The 19,536-nt window shown below is 43.0% G+C and overlaps 1 protein-coding gene across 2 annotated transcripts in view; it reads left to right on the forward strand.

Annotated features, from left to right (window-relative positions):
* Nucleotides 1-14,957, forward strand: part of nedd4a (NEDD4 E3 ubiquitin protein ligase a) — a 53,009-nt gene extending 38,052 nt beyond the window's left edge. For both annotated transcript variants that reach the window (XM_029767488.1, XM_029767486.1), the window contains 21 exons: nucleotides 502-665; nucleotides 822-942; nucleotides 2,868-3,026; nucleotides 3,482-3,562; nucleotides 3,843-3,962; nucleotides 5,591-5,794; nucleotides 7,596-7,673; nucleotides 7,836-7,890; nucleotides 7,978-8,036; nucleotides 8,232-8,297; nucleotides 8,492-8,721; nucleotides 8,923-9,044; nucleotides 9,227-9,297; nucleotides 9,429-9,524; nucleotides 9,663-9,736; nucleotides 9,970-10,030; nucleotides 10,114-10,173; nucleotides 10,271-10,378; nucleotides 12,373-12,469; nucleotides 12,662-12,734; nucleotides 12,833-14,957. In XM_029767488.1, coding sequence (XP_029623348.1) covers nucleotides 502-665; nucleotides 822-942; nucleotides 2,868-3,026; nucleotides 3,482-3,562; nucleotides 3,843-3,962; nucleotides 5,591-5,794; nucleotides 7,596-7,673; nucleotides 7,836-7,890; nucleotides 7,978-8,036; nucleotides 8,232-8,297; nucleotides 8,492-8,721; nucleotides 8,923-9,044; nucleotides 9,227-9,297; nucleotides 9,429-9,524; nucleotides 9,663-9,736; nucleotides 9,970-10,030; nucleotides 10,114-10,173; nucleotides 10,271-10,378; nucleotides 12,373-12,469; nucleotides 12,662-12,734; nucleotides 12,833-12,935 — 2,202 coding nt within the window. In that variant the 3' untranslated portion in view covers nucleotides 12,936-14,957. The remainder of the gene's footprint in view (nucleotides 1-501; nucleotides 666-821; nucleotides 943-2,867; nucleotides 3,027-3,481; nucleotides 3,563-3,842; nucleotides 3,963-5,590; nucleotides 5,795-7,595; nucleotides 7,674-7,835; nucleotides 7,891-7,977; nucleotides 8,037-8,231; nucleotides 8,298-8,491; nucleotides 8,722-8,922; nucleotides 9,045-9,226; nucleotides 9,298-9,428; nucleotides 9,525-9,662; nucleotides 9,737-9,969; nucleotides 10,031-10,113; nucleotides 10,174-10,270; nucleotides 10,379-12,372; nucleotides 12,470-12,661; nucleotides 12,735-12,832) is intronic.
* The last annotated feature ends 4,579 nt before the right edge of the window (nucleotides 14,958-19,536 follow it).

The following is a 19,536-nucleotide window of genomic DNA, read 5'->3' on the forward strand; positions in this document are numbered from 1 at the left end:
GCAATGCAGGTGTAGAAGCACGATTAGACTGTGTCTAATCTACGTGCCTTGGCTGTTGCTCAGTCGGCGTGCTTCAGTATATACATGTAACAGCATATTGGTGCTCAGAGCCAGGAGAAAAGACGCTAGGCTTGTTTTTACCAGTGTCAAGCCAAGATGGCTGATTGCCTGCCATCTCCCTCCTGATGTAGTTATTGATAAAACCAGCCTGTCATCATTCTTGAACATGCTTAATGTAAGCAGTGGCTAGGAACACCATGTCCAAAAGGCCAATCTATATTTGTCTCACCATGGGTCCATGGCCTTTGATGAATATGCTAATGTCTTCCTTAGAATGATTTGAAGCCAAACTTCAATAAATTATGAGTCCCTATGATTGCCACTGAATTTTCTGAGTAGTGGCCAAGACCTTGTTTGACTTGAACGAACATATGTAGAGGATTTGGGCAATGTTGACGTCTGCATGTGCCGTGTTGTGTAACATTTGTTTTTGTTGTGCAGCCTAGCTGGGAGTTTCTAGAGGGCCAGGACATGTCCGGTCCCAGGCATAACCACCTGCTGCCTGCAATGCCCCCTGGCTGGGAGGAGAGGCAGGACAACCTGGGCAGGACCTACTATGTCAACCACGAAACCAGGACGACACAGTGGCACAGGCCCATAGTACAGTAAGTCTGGGGTTCTCCTGTCATTTATTCTGACAGCTTGAACTTAATCTAGCACTATTTCAACACAATGGTAGTATTGGAATACAGTAACACCTGGTTGGTCAAGAGATGAAAAGGTGTGTGTGTGTGTGTGTGTGTGTGTGTTTCCCTGTGTAGAGACAGCCAGGTGGAGGCAGAGCAAAGGCAGAACATCCACATGGAGGCCCAGCACGCCTTCACCGCCCGCAGGCAGATCTCTGACCAAGAGGACTCCAACGACAGACAAGAGTCTCCTGAGGTAACTTTCAAGTGAATCGAAATTCAATTAATGTATTGAAAAATTCACACTAAAGTTAAATGACACTTTAAATTCATAAATGGAATTACAGTTATTCTCCTGAATTGGATATTGAAATGGAGACAAGACTCTTATATCCTTTTGCGGTCTCTGGTACGATTATGAAACAACCGTACGTGGTGTGCGGTCCAACTATACGACCAACCTAAGGTCCCTTTTTCAGGACCCTGTCTTTCAAAGATAATTCGTAAAAATCCAAATATCTTCACAGATCTTCATTGTAAAGGGTTTAAACACAGTTTCCCATGCTTGTTCAATGAACCATAAACAATTAATGAACATGCACCTGTGGAACGGCCGTTAAGACACTAACAGCTTACAGACGGTAGGCAATTAAGGTCACAGTTATGAAAACTTAGGACACGAAAGAGACCTTTCTACTGACTCTGAAAAACACCAAAAGAAAGATGCCCAGGGTCCCTGCTCATCTGCATGAACGTGGCTTAGGCATAATGCAAAGAGGCATGAGGACTGCAGATGTGGCCAGGGCAATAAATTGAAGGCCTAAGACAGCACTACAGGGCGACAGGACGGACAGCTGATCGTCCTCGCAGTGGCAGACCACGTGTAAACACCTGCACAGGATCGGTACATCCGAACATCACACCTGCGGGACAGGTACAGGATGGCAACAACAATTTCCCGAGTTACACCAGAAAAGCACAATCACTCCATCAGTGCTCAGACTGTCCTCAAAAGGCTGAGAGAGGCTGGACTGAGGGCTTGTAAGCCTGTTGTAAGGCAGGTCCTCACCAGACATCACCGGCGACAACGTCGCCTATGGGCACAAACCCATCGTCGCTGGACCAGACAGGACTGTCGAAAGGTGCTCTTCACTCACGAGTCGTGGTTTTGTCTCACCGGGGGTGATGGTTGAATTCACGTTTATCGTCGAAGGAATGATCGTTACACTGAGGCCTGTACTCTGGAGCGGGATCAATTTGGAGGTGGAGGGTCCATCATGGTCTGGGGCGGTGTGTCACAGCATCATCGGACTGAGCTTGTTGTCATTGCAGGCAATCTCCCTCATGTGGTACCCTTCCTGCGGGCTCATCCTGACATGACCCTCCAGCATGACAATGCCACCAGCCATACTGCTCCTTCTGTGCGTGATCTCGTGCAAGACAGGAATGTCAGTGTTCTGCCATGGCCAGCAAAGAGCCCGGATCTCAATCCCATTGAGCACGTCTGGGACCTGTTGGATCGGAGGGTGTGGACTTGCAGGTGTCTTGGTGGAAGAGTGGGGTAACATCTCACAGCAAGAACTGGCAAATCTGGTGCAGTCCATGAGGAGGAGATGCACTGCAGTTCTTAATGCAGCTGGTGGCCACACCAGATACTGACTGTTACTTTAGATTTTGACCCCCCCTTTGTTCAGGGACACATTATTCCATTTCTGTTAGTCACATGTCTGTGGAACTTGTTCAGTTTGCCTCAATTGTTGAATCTTGTTATGTTCATACAAATATTTACACATGTTAAGTTTGCTGAAAATAAACGCAGTTGACAGTGAGAGGATGTTTCTTTTTTTGCTGAGTTTATAAGGACAATATCTTACGACCATGTGTTTTGGTCCTAGCCCCTCTAAAAAGAGGCCGCTAACCGAGCAAATTACTAAATGTCAGGATAGTCCAGTGGCCCTTAACAAGATCAGGATCAGGGTGTTCCTCAAAGTTCCAAAGAAAAGTTGCCCTACTGTAGTCATATTACATGTCAGTTTTGTGTCACTCCGTGCCAGAACAAGCAGGCCAGAACTGTTTTCTTAGCTTATAGCCAGATAAGAAGACAGTGACGTAACACTATCAAGACATCCTTCAGAACAGATGGTAAACTCTTCATGTGTCTTGTTTTTCTGTCTGCTCCAGAGCTGGGAAATCATAACAGAGGATGAGTCCACCTTCTACAACAGCCAGCGCTCCCCCCCTCCACCCCACTCCCCCCTGGAGTTTCACTCCTTCTGTGACGAGCTCAGTCGCCTCCAGGCCTCGGGTGCCACATCCGGCAACCGACGTACCTCCCTCCAGGTGAATAATTTACTGGCCAGCGCTGACCGGGCTCCCGTTACTAATTGACCGACACCCAAAGCCTCCTCGGGATACGCGTCCTCTTGTGTTATAACAACACAGCTATAATCAGTCCCTCTAGGATTTCGCTGGGATTTTTTGTGAGATGCAAAAATGATTGATTTTGCGACGTCAATTCTAACATTTTACATGGCAATATGCAAAGTTTTTATCTGTGTGGCTTGATTGAACCATATTATGCAGTAAATGTGCACTGCTGATTGGTTGAAATTGCAAGTCCTTGCATAATATTGTTGATTAAAAAAAAACAGTTCAAATGCAATTGAGGAATCTTGGTGGGACTATAATATTTTAGTGTAAGACGGGTATTAGTGCCTGTCTAGAGCTGGAGAATATGTACCTATTAACACGTATATGGGTAATGACTGTGGTTTCTGTCGTCTTGCTCTCTTCAGCTTCAGGGCCCTTCCAGTCACTCCAGTCGCAGAGGCAGTGCCCAGACTCTGACCGTAGAGGAGCACCCTGTTCATCCTGTGGTGTGTTACATTCCCTGAATCCCCTCCGCCCCCACACACACACACCGAAGCACAACACTCCTGTATTACAGCAGTATTTGTGGGATAGGGTCATCTGAGCTCAGCTTTAGCATGTAAGTGTGGCTTCCATAGTTTTCCAAGATGATGTAAGGACAGTGAGAATGCAGTCATCAGGTTTGAGCATGTAGCTCAGTGATTCAGAGGAAGTTATTGTTCTATTCACTTGAGGTATTGTTGTATGGAGTGTTTGATGTTTCTCTCTTTTTATGTTGTTCAATAGTTGTTAGCAACCTCAGCGGGGCTGCCTCCAGGCTGGGAGGAGAAGCAGGATAGTAAAAGCAGACCCTACTACGTTAATCACAACAGCAGGATAACCACTTGGACACGGCCACTCATCCAGGTAGGCTGCATTCCTCCTTCTTTTACTCTCACTCTCTCTCAAATCACAGTGCACTAAAGAAGTATTCAGTCATGTGAAAAGCCAATCAGGACCCACTTAACTTGTGTAGATCCAGTGCCTTCGGAAAGTATTTAGACCCCTTGACTTGTTCCACATTTTGCTACGTTACAGCCTTATTCTAAAAATGATTACATTGTTTTTTGTCCTCATCAATCTACACCCAATCCCCCACAATGACAAAGCAAAAACATGTTTTTAGAAACTTTTGCTAATTTATAAAAAATAAATGTACATAAGTATTCAGACCCCTTACGCAGTACTTTGTTGAAGCACCTTTGGCAGCGATTACAGCATCAAGTACTCTTGGGTACGCTGCAAGCTCTCAAGCTCTGTGGGGTTGGATGGGGAGCGTTGCTGCACAGCTATTTTCAGGTCTCCAAATATGTTTGATCGGGTTCAACTTGGGGCTCTGGCTGTTCCACTCAAGGACATTCAGAGACTTGTCCCGAAGCCCTGCGTTGGCTTGCCTGTGTGCTTAGGGTTGTTGTTCTGTTGGAAGGTGAACCTTCACCCCAGTCTGAGGTCCAGCGTGCTCTGGAGCAGGTTTTCATCAAGGATCTCTCTGTGCTTTTCTCCGTTTATCTTTGCTTCGATCCTGACTAGTTTCCCAGTCCTTGCCGCTGAAACACATCCCCACAGCGTGACTGCCACCACCATGCTTCACCGTAGGGATGGTGCCAGGTTTCCTCCAGGCGTGATGCTTGGCATTCAGGCCAACAATTCAATCTTGGTTTCATCAGACCAGAGAATCGTGTTTCTCATGGTCTGAGAGCCCTTTAGGTGCCTTTTGGCAAACTCCAAGCGGGCTGTCATGTGTCTTTTACTGAGGAGTGGCTTCCGTCTGGCCACTCTACCATAAAGGCCTGATTGGTGGAGTGCTGCAGAAATGGTTGTCCTTCTGGAAGTTCCTTCCATCTCCACAGGGGGACTCTAGAGCTCTGTCAGAGTGACCATCAAGGCCCTTCTCCCCCGATTGCTCAATTTGGCAGGGTGGCCAGCTCTAGGAAGAGTCTTGGTTGTTACAAACATCTTCCATTTAAGAATGATGGAGGCCACTGTGTTCTTGTGGACCTTCAATGCTGCAGAAATGTTTTGGTGCCCTTACCCAGATCTGTGCCTGAATACAATCCTGTCTCGGAGCTCTACGGACAATTCCTTTGACCTCTTGGCTTGGTTTTTGCTTTGACATGCACTGTCAACGGTGGGACCTTATATACACAGGTGTGTGCCTTTCCAAATCATGTCCAATCAATTGAATTTACCACATGTGGATTCCAAACAAGTAGAAACATCTCCAGGATAATCAATGGAAATGGGATGCACCTGAGCTCAATTTTGAGTCTCATTTCTGTTTTCACTTTGTAGTTATGGGGCTATTGTGTGTAGATTGCTGAGGATAATTTTGAATTTAATACATTTTAGACTACGGCTGTAATGTAACGTGGAAAATGTCAAGGGGTCTGAATACTTTACGAAAGCACTGTAGTCAATGTTGATATAGGATCCAGTACACACTCCTATTGAGTATATCAATAGTGTTAATCTTCATCTCTCCTTCCATGTTCCAGATAACCTCAGAGGCAGCAGCCCAGGCTGTTATGTCCCAGAACGCCACTGTGTACCAGCCCCCCATGCTCTCTCCTGAGGGCTCTCCCCAGCACTCCCCCGGCTCACAGAGGGAGTGTGGCTTCATGCCGGCGGGCTGGGAGGTCCGCAATGCCCCCAACGGAAAACCCTTCTTCATTGACCACAACACTAAGACCACTTCCTGGGTGAGAGAGCAAGCACCTGCATACCGGCACTTAAAAGGACATGCAATACCAGTCAAAAGTTTGGACACACCTACTCATTCAAGGGTTTTTCTTTATTTTTACTATTTTTTACATTGTAGAATAATAGTGAAGACATCAACACTATGAAATAACACATGGAATCATGTAGTAACCAAAAAATTGTAAAACAAATCAAAATATATTTTATATTTGAGATTCTTCAAAGTAGCCACCCTTTGCCATGATGACAGCTTTGCACACTCTTGGCATTCTCTCAACCAGCTTCATGAGGAATGCTTTTCCAACAGTCTTGAAGGAGTTTGCACATATGCTGAGCACTTGTTGGCTACTTTTCCTTCACTCTGCGGTCCAACTCATCCCAAACCATCTCAATTGGGTTGAGGTCGAGGGATTGTGGAGGCCAGGTCATCTGATGCAGCACTCCATCACTCTCCTTCTTGGTCAAATAGCCCATACACAGCCTGGAGGTGTGCTTTGGGTCATTGTCCTGTTGAAAAACAATTGATAATCCCACTAAGTGCAAACCAGATGGGATGGCGTATCGCTGTAGAATGCTGTGGTAACATGCTGGTTAAGTGTGCCTTGAATTCTCAATATATCACTGACAGTGTCACCAGCAAAGCACTACCACACCATCACTCCACCGCCATGCTTCACGGTGGGAACCACACATGCGGAGATCATCCGTTCACCTATTCTGCGTCTCACAAAGACATGGAGGTTGGAACCAAAAATTGCAAATTTGGACTCATCAGACCAAAGGACAGATTTCCACTGGTCTAATGTTGTCCATTGCTTGTGTTTCTTGGCCCTCTTCTTGTTATTGGTGTCCTTGAGTAGTGGTTTCTTTGCAGCAATTCAACCATGAAGGCCTGATTCACGCAGTCTCCTCTGAACAGTTGATGTTGATGTGTCTGTTACTTGAACTCTGAAGCATTTATTTGGGCTGCAATTTCTGAGGCTGGTAACTCTCTAATGACCTTATCCTCTGCAGCAGAGGTAACTCTGGGTCTTCCTTTCCTGTGGCGGTCCTCATGAGAGCCTGTTTCATCAGAGCGCTTGATGGTTTTTGCGACTGCGCTTGAAGAAACTTTCTAAGTTCTTGACAAAGTTATTTTAAAGTTCTTGACCTTCATGTCTTAAAGTAATGACGGAGTGTCGTTTCTCTTTGCTTATTTGAGCTGTTCTTGCCATAATATGGACTTGGTCTTTTGCCAAGTAAGGCTATCTTCTGTAACCACCCCTACCTTGTGACAACACTACTGATTGGCTCAAACGCATTAAGAAGTTAAGAAATTCCACAAATTAACTTTTAACAAGGCACACCTGTTAATTGAAATGCATTCAGGTTTGAGAGAATCAGGTTTGAGAGAATGCCAAGAGTGTGCAAAGTTGTCATCAAGGCAAAGGGTGGCTGCTTTGAAGAATCTCAAATATTAAATATATTTTGATTTGTTTTACACTTTTTTGGTTACTACATGATTCCATATGTGTTATTTCATAGGTTTGATGTCTTCACTATTACTCTACAATGTAGAAATTAGTACAAATAAAAGAAAAACCTTTGAATGAGTAGGTGTATCCAAACTTTTGACTGGTACTATATGTAGTTTTTCTTGATCAGGTCACATGATCAAGAAATGCCCCCAGGCCCTACCTATAGGGTCTAGTCACGCATCATCATGGCCAGAATTACCAGTTATTCACTGGACAATACTGCCATTCTCACTGCTCCTTCCTGTTTGTGTGACTTATTTCCTGTTTATCTGGCTGTGAACAGGAAGACCCCAGGTTGAAGATTCCTGTGCACATGAGGAGGAGACCTTCGCTAGACCCAACTGACCTCGGGCCAATGCCGGTAAGCTTTACAATGATATCATACCCAATAATAGCATTCTAAGAAGGCAATTAGCAGGCCAATGTGAGGAGCCTCTTAAAGTTGAAAATTGCTGAGTGGAATGGTTGATTTTAAGGGCGAAAATTATGGTGGGAGTAATGTTTGTGCTATCCCTTATCTTAGCCTGGCTGGGAGGAGAGGGTCCACAGTGATGGGAGGATATTCTACATAGATCACAGTATGTATGACATGTACTACAGTTTGTCAAAATGAGTGAAATGCATACGCCTACTACCAATGCTGAATAAATCTGATGTATTTTCAGACATGAAGAACACACAATGGGATGACCCCAGACTGCAGAATTCAGCCATAACTGGACCAGTAAGTATAGATGATATTTAAAAAGCTATAGCTAGAGATTTTTATTTATTAGATTCCGGTAGAGTAATTTGAGGAATGTAATATGACCCATTCTCTTTTTGGAGTCAGGTTCTCCAGGTTGGCCATAAAACCACATAATTCATGTGTTCATAATTGATTTCCGGTCATTGGATCTCCCATCCTTGTCTATTCTAGGCTGTGCCTTACTCCAGAGACTATAAACAGAAGTATGAATACTTCCGGAAGAAGCTGAAGAAACCGGTAAGCATTGTTTTTACCTCACAAATAGGTCAGATATACAGCACATTCACACTGTAAAAGCCTATCTTGTTTCTTTCAATCATCCTCACAATATCTTCTATGACATTTAGTCCAGCTACATCCCCTGACCTGATGTCAACTCAGCTCTTCTGTAGAAAGTCCACTCACACAGCATGCTCTATCTCCAATTCCAGGCTGACATCCCCAACCGCTTTGAGATGAAGCTCAGGCGGAACGCCGTGCTAGAGGACTCTTACAGACGAATCCTGTCAATCAAGAGGGCCGACTTCCTGAAGGCGCGGCTGTGGATGGAGTTTGAGGGAGAGAAGGTCTTGGATTACGGGGGCGTGGCCAGGGAATGGTTCTTCCTCATCTCCAAGGAGATGTTCAACCCCTATTATGGGCTGTTTGAGTATTCTGCCACGTGAGTCTCTATTTGAATGTGTTAGAATTCCATTGTCAGGCAAGGAAAAATGGAACAGGCCCTCAATGGGGCTGTTAGTGAATAACATCTGACAGCATTATGAATCATTTTAATGAGGGGATATGTTCTGGAATGGATCAGAGAATGATTTGGATGACTTTAGAGCTGTGTTAAGTTTCTCCTCTGCCTGTTCTGTGTCAGGGACAACTACACTCTGCAGATCAACCCCAACTCAGGCCTCTGCAATGAGGACCACCTGTCCTACTTCAAGTTCATTGGCCGTGTGGCAGGCATGGCTGTCTACCATGGCAAGCTGCTGGATGGTGAGTCTCACTGCTGGGGATTTCGCTCATGAACTTTGTGTCTGGTAAAAGATCATTCATTTGTATAATCGTAGTGTGACATGAGTGTGTGTAGAGAAACTAAGAGCTGAGGACAGCTCTATGCTAGGGCCACAAGGGTTAGGTGTGTGTTGAACAGATCCTGACATGTTATTTTTTTCTAGCCTTCTTCATCAGGCCTTTCTACAAGATGATGTTGCAGAAGCCCATTACTCTACAGGACATGGAGTCTGTGGTAGGTGCCTAATAATATCTAGATTACTCTCACATCTTCTCATCACCTAATCAGATAGTAGAGACGATAAATCAGACAGCTAAAACAGCAGTGTTTCACCATAAGAGGTAATGGTGTTTTTGTTATTTCAGGACAGTGAGTACTTCAACTCCCTGAAGTGGATATTGGAGAATGACCCGATAGACCTGGATCTGAGGTTCACCATAGACGAAGAGCTCTTTGGACAGGTGGGACCTGCTTCCTATTTGTTGTTTGGCACAAGTATTTTCTGTTCTATCATGTGCCTATTGAGTGAAGAGGTTAACGTCGATGCTAGGTGGTACTCTGGTATCAGTCATGCTGACATCACATTTCCTCCTCTTTAGACACACCAGCATGAGCTGAAGCCAGGAGGATCTGAAATAGTAGTCACCAATGACAACAAGAAGGAATACATCCAGTAAGCACCAGCGCCCTCTGCTGGTAGAAAGAGGAAACACGCCTCATACACACTGCCATGTCGTGCTGTTCAGCTGGTTACCTGTTGGTGACCCACAAGTCACATATTTGGCCTTAGAAGGGTTTGCTAATGGACAGTGAAACCACCACATAATGTCTGCATCATTAGATACATTTAGAAATGATTAGGGATTTTGAATGCTTCCATTTCAAAGTAAACCTTTTCTTTGTCAGTCTTGTCATGCAGTGGAGGTTCGTGAACAGGATACTGAAGCAGATGACCGCATTCAAGGAGGTAAACACTAGGTTTTATTGAGATGTTGTGATAAGATTGAAAGAAACGGTTGACTTATTGCTTGTTCCTCTCTCTTGTCTTAGGGATTCTATGAGTTGATACCCCAGGATCTCATCAAGATCTTTGATGAGAATGAGCTGGAGGTGGGTGTCATTCGTATCACTCTGAGATGTGTGCATGACTGAGAGCCTGTCTTTCCAGATCATTGAGTGATGTTCTATCTTTTTTTTCTCTCTTTAGCTCCTGATGTGTGGCCTGGGAGACGTGGATGTGAACGACTGGAGGGAGAACACCAAGTACAAGAATGGCTACTGTCCCAACCAGCCTGTCATCCTGTGGTTCTGGAAGGTAAGAGGATACTCCACCACTAGAGCAGAAGCCTCTGGATTAAAGAGTGTTTTTGTTAGGGATGTACGATTGATCGGTGACCATATCGGTATCGGACGATAATTGGTTAAAAATACACTGCTCAAAAAAATAAAGGGAACACTTAAACAACACAATGTAACTCCAAGTCAATCACACTTCTGTGAAATCAAACTGTCCACTTAGGAAGCAACACTGATTGACAATAAATTTCACATGCTGTTGTGCAAATGAAATAGACAACAGGTGGAAATTATAGGCAATTAGCAAGACACCCCCAATAAAGGAGTGGTTCTGCAGGTGGGGACCACAGACCACTTCTCAGTTCCTATGCTTCCTGGCTGATGTTTTGGTCACTTTTGAATGCTGGCGGTGCTTTCACTCTAGTGGTAGCATGAGACGGAGTCTACAACCCACACAAGTGGCTCAGGTAGTGCAGCTCATCCAGGATGGCACATCAATGCGAGCTGTGGCAAGAAGGTTTGCTGTGTCTGTCAGCGTAGTGTCCAGAGCATGGAGGCGCTACCAGGAGACAGGCCAGTACATCAGGAGACGTGGAGGAGGCCGTAGGAGGGCAACAACCCAGCAGCAGGACCGCTACCTCCGCCTTTGTGCAAGGAGGAGCAGGAGATGCACTGCCAGAGCCCTGCAAAATGACCTCCAGCAGGCCACAAATGTGCATGTGTCTGCTCAAACGGTCAGAAACAGACTCCATGAGGGTGGTATGAGGGCCCGACGTCCACAGGTGGGGGTTGTGCTTACAGCCCAACACCGTGCAGGACGTTTGGCATTTGCCAGAGAACACCAAGATTGGCAAATTCGCCACTGGCACCCTGTGCTCTTCACAGATGAAAGCAGGTTCACACTGAGCACGTGACAGAGTCTGGAGACGCCGTGGAGAACGTTCTGCTGCCTGCAACATCCTCCAGCATGACCGGTTTGGCGGTGGGTCAGTCATGGTGTGGGGTGGCATTTCTTTGGGGGGCCGCACATCCCTCCATGTGCTCGCCAGAGGTAGCCTGACTGCCATTAGGTACCGAGATGAGATCCTCAGACCCCTTGTGAGACCATATGCTGGTGCGGTTGGCCCTGGGTTCCTCCTAATGCAAGACAATGCTAGACCTCATGTGGCTGGAGTGTGTCAGCAGTTCCTGCAAGAGAAAGGCATTGATGCTATGGACTGGCCCGCCCGTTCCCCAGACCTGAATCCAATTGAGCACATCTGGGACATCATGTCTCGTTCCATCCACCAATGCCACGTTGCACCACAGACTGTCCAGGAGTTGGCGGATGCTTTAGTCCAGGTCTGGGAGGAAATCCCTCAGGAGACCATCTGCCACCTCATCAGGAGCATGCCCAGGCGTTGTAGGGAGGTCATACAGGCACGTGGAGGCCACACACACTACTGAGCCTCATTTTGACTTGTTTTAAGGACATTACATCAAAGTTGGATCAGCCTGTAGTGTGGTTTTCCACTTTAATTTTGAGTGTGACTCCAAATCCAGACCTCCATGGGTTGATCAATTGGATTTCCATTGATTATTTTTGTGTGATTTTGTTGTCAGCACATTCAACTATGTAAAGAAAAAAGTATTTAATAAGATTATTTCTTTCATTCAGATCTAGGATGTGTTGTTTAAGTGTTCCCTTTATTTTTTTGAGCAGTATATTATGTCGACATCTGTCTGATGTGGAGACAAAGGACAATGATGGGGACCACGGTCTGTGGTGTTTTTTTGAAGTGGGTGGAGCAACGTGAAGAAAAACTCTTCTAATGAATTTGACTTTAGTGTCCAAGTGGTTTGAGCTATTAGCTATTATTAGCCCATTCCTGAAAGCGAAAATTCCCAGGAACACGTTGGATATCGGTAAATATCTGATATCTGCCCAGAATTTCCACATCGGCGCATCCTTAATTTTTGGGTTAATTCTCAATATTCATTCCAACTATTTGAATGATATTTTGTCATTCTCAGACTGTTCTGCTGATGGATGCAGAGAAGCGTATCCGCCTGTTGCAGTTTGTGACTGGCACCTCCCGGGTCCCAATGAATGGCTTTGCAGAGCTCTACGGTGAGTCCTCTTCTCTACTTCTCTGTATTAAGACTCATTTGTATAATACAGGGTACATTCTAGGTATGTTTTTAACCATTTTGTCATTACATAGATTGATATGAACTTTGAAACATGGATTCTGAGTTGTAACCAGAGGTGTTTGTATATGATTCTCTCCTCCTAATCTTGTTTTATGTTGTGAAATCGCAGGGTCTAACGGACCACAGCTGTTTACCATCGAGCAATGGGGAACACGAGACAAACTACCTAGAGCCCACACGTGGTGAGTAACTAACAATACAGCAGTTTGGCTACTAATAATCCTACCTGATTACTGCAACAAATGTGCATTTGAATTTGGTTCTGTTTTACCGTCTTCAGCTTCAACCGACTGGACCTGCCTCCCTATGAGTCGTTTGAGGAGCTGAGGGAGAAGCTACACATCGCCATAGAGAATGCACAAGGCTTTGATGGAGTGGATTAGGGGAGTGTGTGGCCTATGGCACAGATGTTAAAATGGCAGTTACTGTCAGTGGTGCTAGCCAGCACCAAGTTTTGTGCCGTAGTTCTGTTTGATGCTGATAAAACACCTAATATTCAGGTCCAGACCTGACCTGCCAACCGCCTGAGAAGATGGAGAACAATCACAGACAGCAAATTCTTTGGTGCTCTTCTCTCCTGCACAGTGGAAGGGATGGATGATGAGTGAAAATCACTTCTTAAATCACTCTTGGTCTGTGAAGTTTACAAATAGTTTTTTTTGTGTCTCGTAAATATGTATGTATACTTAAACCAGATCTATATACAATTTATCAAATGCATTATATCATACAGATATTATTGTTCATCTATGATAAACATTCTATCATAAGGAGATTGACATTGGACTTCGATATACATTACCGTATATACACTGGTGTCGAAAGAGTTCAACAGGGATGCTGGCCCATGACTCCAATGCTTCCCACAGTTATGTCAAGTTGGCTGGATGTATTTTGAGTGGTGGACCACGGGAAACTTAAGTGTGAAAAACCATGCAGTTTTGCAGTTCTTGACAAAAACTGGTGCGCCTGACACCTACTACCATACCACGTTCAAAGGTACTTAAATCTTTTGTTTTGCCCATTCACCCTCTGAATGGTAGACACAATCCTTGTCTCGAGGCTTAAAAATCCTTCTTTAACCGGTCTCCTCTTCATCTACACTGATTGAAGTGGATTTAACAAGTGACATCAATAAGGGATCATAGCTTTCAGCTGGATTCACCTGGTCAGTCTGTCATGGAAAGAGCAGGTGTTTTTTTCCTGTTTTGTACAATCAGTGTATGTGTGCGCAATTGACAGTGAATGCACTTTTGTATAGCTTACTGAGGAAATCATAGACTCCACATTAGACTCCATTGAAAAACCATATTGCCATTGCTTTCTCATTCTTGCACACACACTTGCAAAATATGTGTTTCCTCTGCTGTTTTTTTTATTCAGTGATGGATGTATCATTTTTTATTCCGCTATTCCAGGGCTCTCAACCCTGTTCCTGGAGCGCTACCCTCCCGTAGGTTTTCACCTCCAACCCCAGTTGTAACTAATTAGTATAATCAGGAGCGCTAGATTAGGGTTGGATTGAACCTACAGGACAGTAGGTCTCCAGAAACAGGGTTGGAGAGCCCTGCTCTATTCATGGGTGTTATAGAGCAGTATAATACTCTATTTTTAGGAGTACATTTATTTTTTTCAAATTGCTCTGTGTAATAACTCTATTGAATTAATATCAAGAAATTGATACTATCTATTCTCAAAGATTTCTGCGAATGTCTTTTTGCCTTTGATTTTCTTGACGGAATTGACTGTACATATGCAGTGGTGTGCTCTATCAAAGAATGTATTGTATGAATGGTAGAAAACATATGTTTACACTCTGGTATGTTTACAGATTGTTGATGAAGGAAAATATGATGGTCGTTTTCATTTCTCTTAAATGAAAATGTTATACTTGTGCTTTTATAAGGTAAAGCACTTTGTAAAAATGGTTATAAAAGTCTTAGTGTCTTGATCTTTGCCAAGCTACCAATTTCAGAATGCATACGTTGAGTATGATTTCATGCTAAAATCCTCTGCTTTTAAGTGCACATTTGACTTGAGTACCTTTTACTTGCCATGGAAGAAAAAAGCACATTCTTTCCTTTCACTGGTAATTAAGACTTAAATTACAATGCCTTCATTTGTAATGTATCATTGAATTTGATCATCCAAATCGTTTGACATGTTCTAATCCTTTAGTTGAATGGATATATTGTTGTCATCCGATACTCTATAATTCATTATTTTAAGAGATACTTAATATATATATTATGTCAGAACTGTCATTCTGACAACTGTAAGTGGATTTTCTATCAATGATTTAATTAAATAAAACTTCTGTATCTTGTTGAAAACATGTTTTGATTGCATGCCAAATTAAATGGCAGCATATTTTGAAAAATGAATAAATAGAAAATGCCACCTAATGTTCTCCTTTCATATTATACTGAAAAAAAAAAAAAACACATGTAAAATGTTGGTCCCATGATTTATCAGCTGAAATAAAAGGTCCCAGAAATGTGCCATACACACAAAAAGCTTATTTCTCTCAAATTTTGGGCAAAAATGTGTTTACATCCCTGTTAATGAGCATTTCTCCTTTGCCAAGGTAATCCAGCCATCTGACAGGTGTGGCATATCAAGAAGCTGATTAAACAGCTTGATAATTACACAGGTGCACCTTGTGCTGGGGACAATTAAAGGCCACTCTAAAATGTGCAGTTTTGTCACAACACAATGCCACAGATATCTCAAGTTTTGAGGGAGTGTGTAATTGCCATGCTGACTAGGAATGTCCACCAGAGTTGTTGCCAGAGAATGTAATGTTAATTTCTTTACCGTAAGCCATTTTAGAGAATTTGGCAGTAGGTCCAACCGCAATCCGCGTATAACCCATGCCAGCCCAGGACTTCCACATCCGACTTCTTCACCTGCGGGATCATCTGAGACTAGTCACCCGGACAGTTGATGGAACTGAGAAGTATGTATGTCTGTAATAAACCCCTTTTGTGGGAAAAACGAATTCTGATTGGGTGGGCCTGACTCGTGGCTGTGCCTCTGTCCAGTCGTGAAATCCACAGATTAGGGCCTAATGAATTTATTTCAATTGACATATTTCCTTATATGAGCTGTAACTCAGTAAAATCGTTGAAATTGTTGCATGGTGTGTTTATATTTTTGTTCAGTATAGTTGTTCGATATCTACAAGCCAGATAATTACTTTTATTCTGCACTTTTTGATGACAGAATTTGTCTGTTTTAAGACTATAGTTAATTTCTCAAGACATGCAGCTCTTTACTATTCACTATGTGTCATGGGCTCTTTAAGTCAACTGTGCAATAAGCACTTTTTTTTATATATATACCTTTAAAAATAGCTTTTTCCCATTGTCACCGGGATACAGAGGTTTTGCTTGACCACAATGAACACTGCCTACATATTGGCTGTGTTCGTGTGCATCAAATCAGTGATGTATTGTTAGTCAATTCGGACTGATTCTAACCCTAACTTCATGCACATATCCCAGGTCAACCCTCAACCAAAACCCTAACTCTAACCCTAGCTTCATGTCCACATCCCCAAATAAGTGAATGGAAGGCTTTCTCTCTAAAGCATGCAGGGCCCATTCATATGATTCAGCTTAGCCACAACTATCCTAATTTCCCCCAACCCCCAAAGTGCTGGCTAAAGACCAACCCCCCCAGGCCGAAGGGTCAGGTGGTAGGTCACACACAATTCAGGCCAGCCTTTTGGATGCTGCTGGGGTCAGTGAGGATGGGTGTGTATGTGAGCAGGATGACACTGGGCTTGTCCAATAGCAGAAGGCCATGGAGGTGCCAGATATTCCTCAGACCCCTTTTAACCTATTGATCTGGCCCCAGAGCTCGACCTCCATCCATGTGCAGCCCTATCTTCACTCCACCCCCTAACAGTGACGTGTTGGCAGGTGCTCAAAACCAATTCCTAATCGAACATCCTCGAGACTCCCCCACCCCCCTGCGGGGTCACCATAAATGAGGCTACATATTCACTTTCACATGTTATATAAGAGCAAAAGCCGTAAGGTTAGCCTGGGTCACAAACAAACATCTTTCTAATACAATGATTTGTCAGGACAGTACTGTAGTATATCTCTACGCAGCCTACTGGATGTTCAGTTATCGTGATGGATCACATGGTTTTAGTAATATTGCATAAGAGGATCATAGTATGTCCACAATGATTGTTCAGACCAACAAACAATATTAGGCTAAGTGATTTTAGAGTTATTACAGTCATAAGGCACTATACATTGTAAATCATGTTAGTTCAAAATTAGCAGATCTTAAATTAGATTTTTTTTCCCAATGAAGAATCATAAGTCCTTGCACTTGCATTTTAACTTGAATTATTTCACGAGTTCAGTTATATTTCCTAAAACAGTTTTGTTTCACCACTTTTACGCCTTAGCTTTCATCCATTTTCTCTTTGTTTAAGTGCACACCTTGATCCTTGACTGTGAGAATCAGCTTTTGGTTTGGTTATATTTTGGGCTGGGGACACCCAAGGACACAACAGCTGGGCCTCGGCCCTGCTGCTGAATGAGAGTCCGGAGCAGGGAGGAAGGTCAAACTCACTCCATAATAGAACATGGACACTGGATCAATATCTGCATTTTCTGCATTTACACAGCAGTTGTCCTGTTCCTACCAATGCTTCCTGGTAATTACTGATCCCAGTTCTCAGTGGTGGAAAGAGTGCCTCATTTCCATAAACAGTTTTTTCTCCTCCAGTGACCATTTGCAGTGCAGTTGTCCTGTTTGACATGGAGTGACTTTTTCCGGCCTGTGTTGAAACAAACACAAATGTATCTATCTTTAACCACATGCCTTAATAAAGGTCTATGTGACTGAAACATTTTCATTTGTCAATTATGTTTAATTATGCAAGTATACACAGTGAGTTCTTCTACCAGTTCTCTATGTCCATGTTGTCACTTTCAAACTGGGAACATTAGTCAAGATGTTATATGGACCAAATTCCTCAACACCTTCTTTCCGTTTGTCAATTGTCACTGAGTTGTCTTAAACGCATCATACTGGTGTTGGAATACAGCCGTGTCCTTGAGAGCCATTAAAAATAAATGCATGGTGTAAATAGTATATGGCATTGTCAACTGATAGTGTGTAAGGCCAATATGCCAAGAGCTTTTAAAAGTTTTAAGATGTCCATAAATGTCTGAGCATTATGCAATGGAGGTTGCTTCTTTTAATGACACTTCAGAGTTATGTCGTGGGATATCTCACTAAGAAAGTAACTGAATTATTGAGACTAACTGGGAAGTGTTATGATGCTCTGTCAACCTAAACACTTATGATAGGTAATTATCACCACCCTCTTTATTTTCCTCTTGTTCTTTAACTGTGGCTATTAGGAGTCTTAACTGCAACTCCTTTGTGTTAGAATACAGACTCGTCATTGAGGGGCATTAAAAATACATGCTTGCTTGGAAGACAACATGATAACCAGTGGTGGAAAAAGTACCCAATTGCCATACTTGAGTAAAAGTAAAGATAGCTTAAATAGAAAATGACTCAAGTAAAAGTGAAAGTCATCCGGTAAAACACTACTTGAGTAAAAGTCAAAGTATTTGTTTTTAGATATACGTAAGTATGAAAGTAAATGTAATTGCTAAAATATACTTAACTATCAAAGGTAAAAGTACCAATCATTTCAAATTCTTTGTATTAAGCAAACCAGATGGCCCAATTTAATTTTACATTTTTTCTTTACTGATAGCCAGGGGGACACTCCAACACTCAGACATCATTTACAAACCAAGCATTTGTGTTTAGTGAGTCCACCAGATGAGGCAGTAGGATGACCAGGTATGTTCCCTTGATAAGTGTGTGAATTGGACCATTTTCCAGTCCTGCTATGCATTCAAAATGTAACAAGTACTTTTTGGGTGTCAGCGAAAATGTATGGAGTAAAAAGTACATAATTTTCTTTAGGAATGTAGTGAAGTAAAAGTAGTCCAAAATATAAATAGTGAAGTAAAGTACGGATATCCCAAAAAACAACTTAAGTAGTACTTTAAAGTACTGATGATAACTCAACTTGTCAGGTGTAAAATATGTGATATGCTTTGTTGGACCAATATCCTTTTGGCGATACCGTATCTGAAATTAAATGCAATACCTTGGTTAGAGTGTGAATTTGATCTACATTCCAGCTAGCTAGTAGAGGATGGTTCTGAGTAAATCTGAATGGACATTTGAATAGACACTTGTTGGAACAGCCTTGGGATAACCTAATATGAATAAACACACGCACACGCATAAACATTAGGCACAGAATATAACACATTGCCCTGGTTCTTTTTACAGACAGCATGAGAAATTATTTATTGCATATCCAAACTATCCACATGAACTACAACTCCAAAGCCATTTCCACACAAACACACTTTTCCTGAGGAACTGATGTTTCCCAGGATTTAAATTCTCAGTAAGCAGTAGACCATAGTCACACCTTACACATTAACAACTGTGAGTTTTGTGGTGGGTTTCCTCTAGTCATCATTCAGCACTGCACTCAGGGCTGTGCATAATGCTCCCCAGATCTATGAGGGCATGTGGATCATATTCTCTCAATGATACTCAATCACGTTCCATGGTTGAAACTCTATATCCTTGTTTATTTAGGTATGTCTATGTCCAGGTGAATTATCATTCTAATTCCCAGGCCTCTTAGTTATCATTGAATTATCATTGATCCTGATGAGTCATCAAAGTAAAGGTCTGCTCCATGTTTTCAAAAGGCATAAGGGAAATTAACAAACCATATGCATTAATCACACAGATGTGTTGTATGCATTAACTTTCGTGTATTAACTTTACACTAATACCAGTAACACCTGACCAAAGTATACCTGCTATTGCACTCATAAAAAAATAGAAGTGATTAAGATGTTGGCCTGTGTATTGATGACTGATGGTGGCGGAGGAACTCTCCCCATACGT

This window comes from Salmo trutta, chromosome 12 (assembly GCF_901001165.1).
Source record: "Salmo trutta chromosome 12, fSalTru1.1, whole genome shotgun sequence".
Taxonomy (NCBI): Eukaryota; Metazoa; Chordata; class Actinopteri; order Salmoniformes; family Salmonidae; genus Salmo; species Salmo trutta.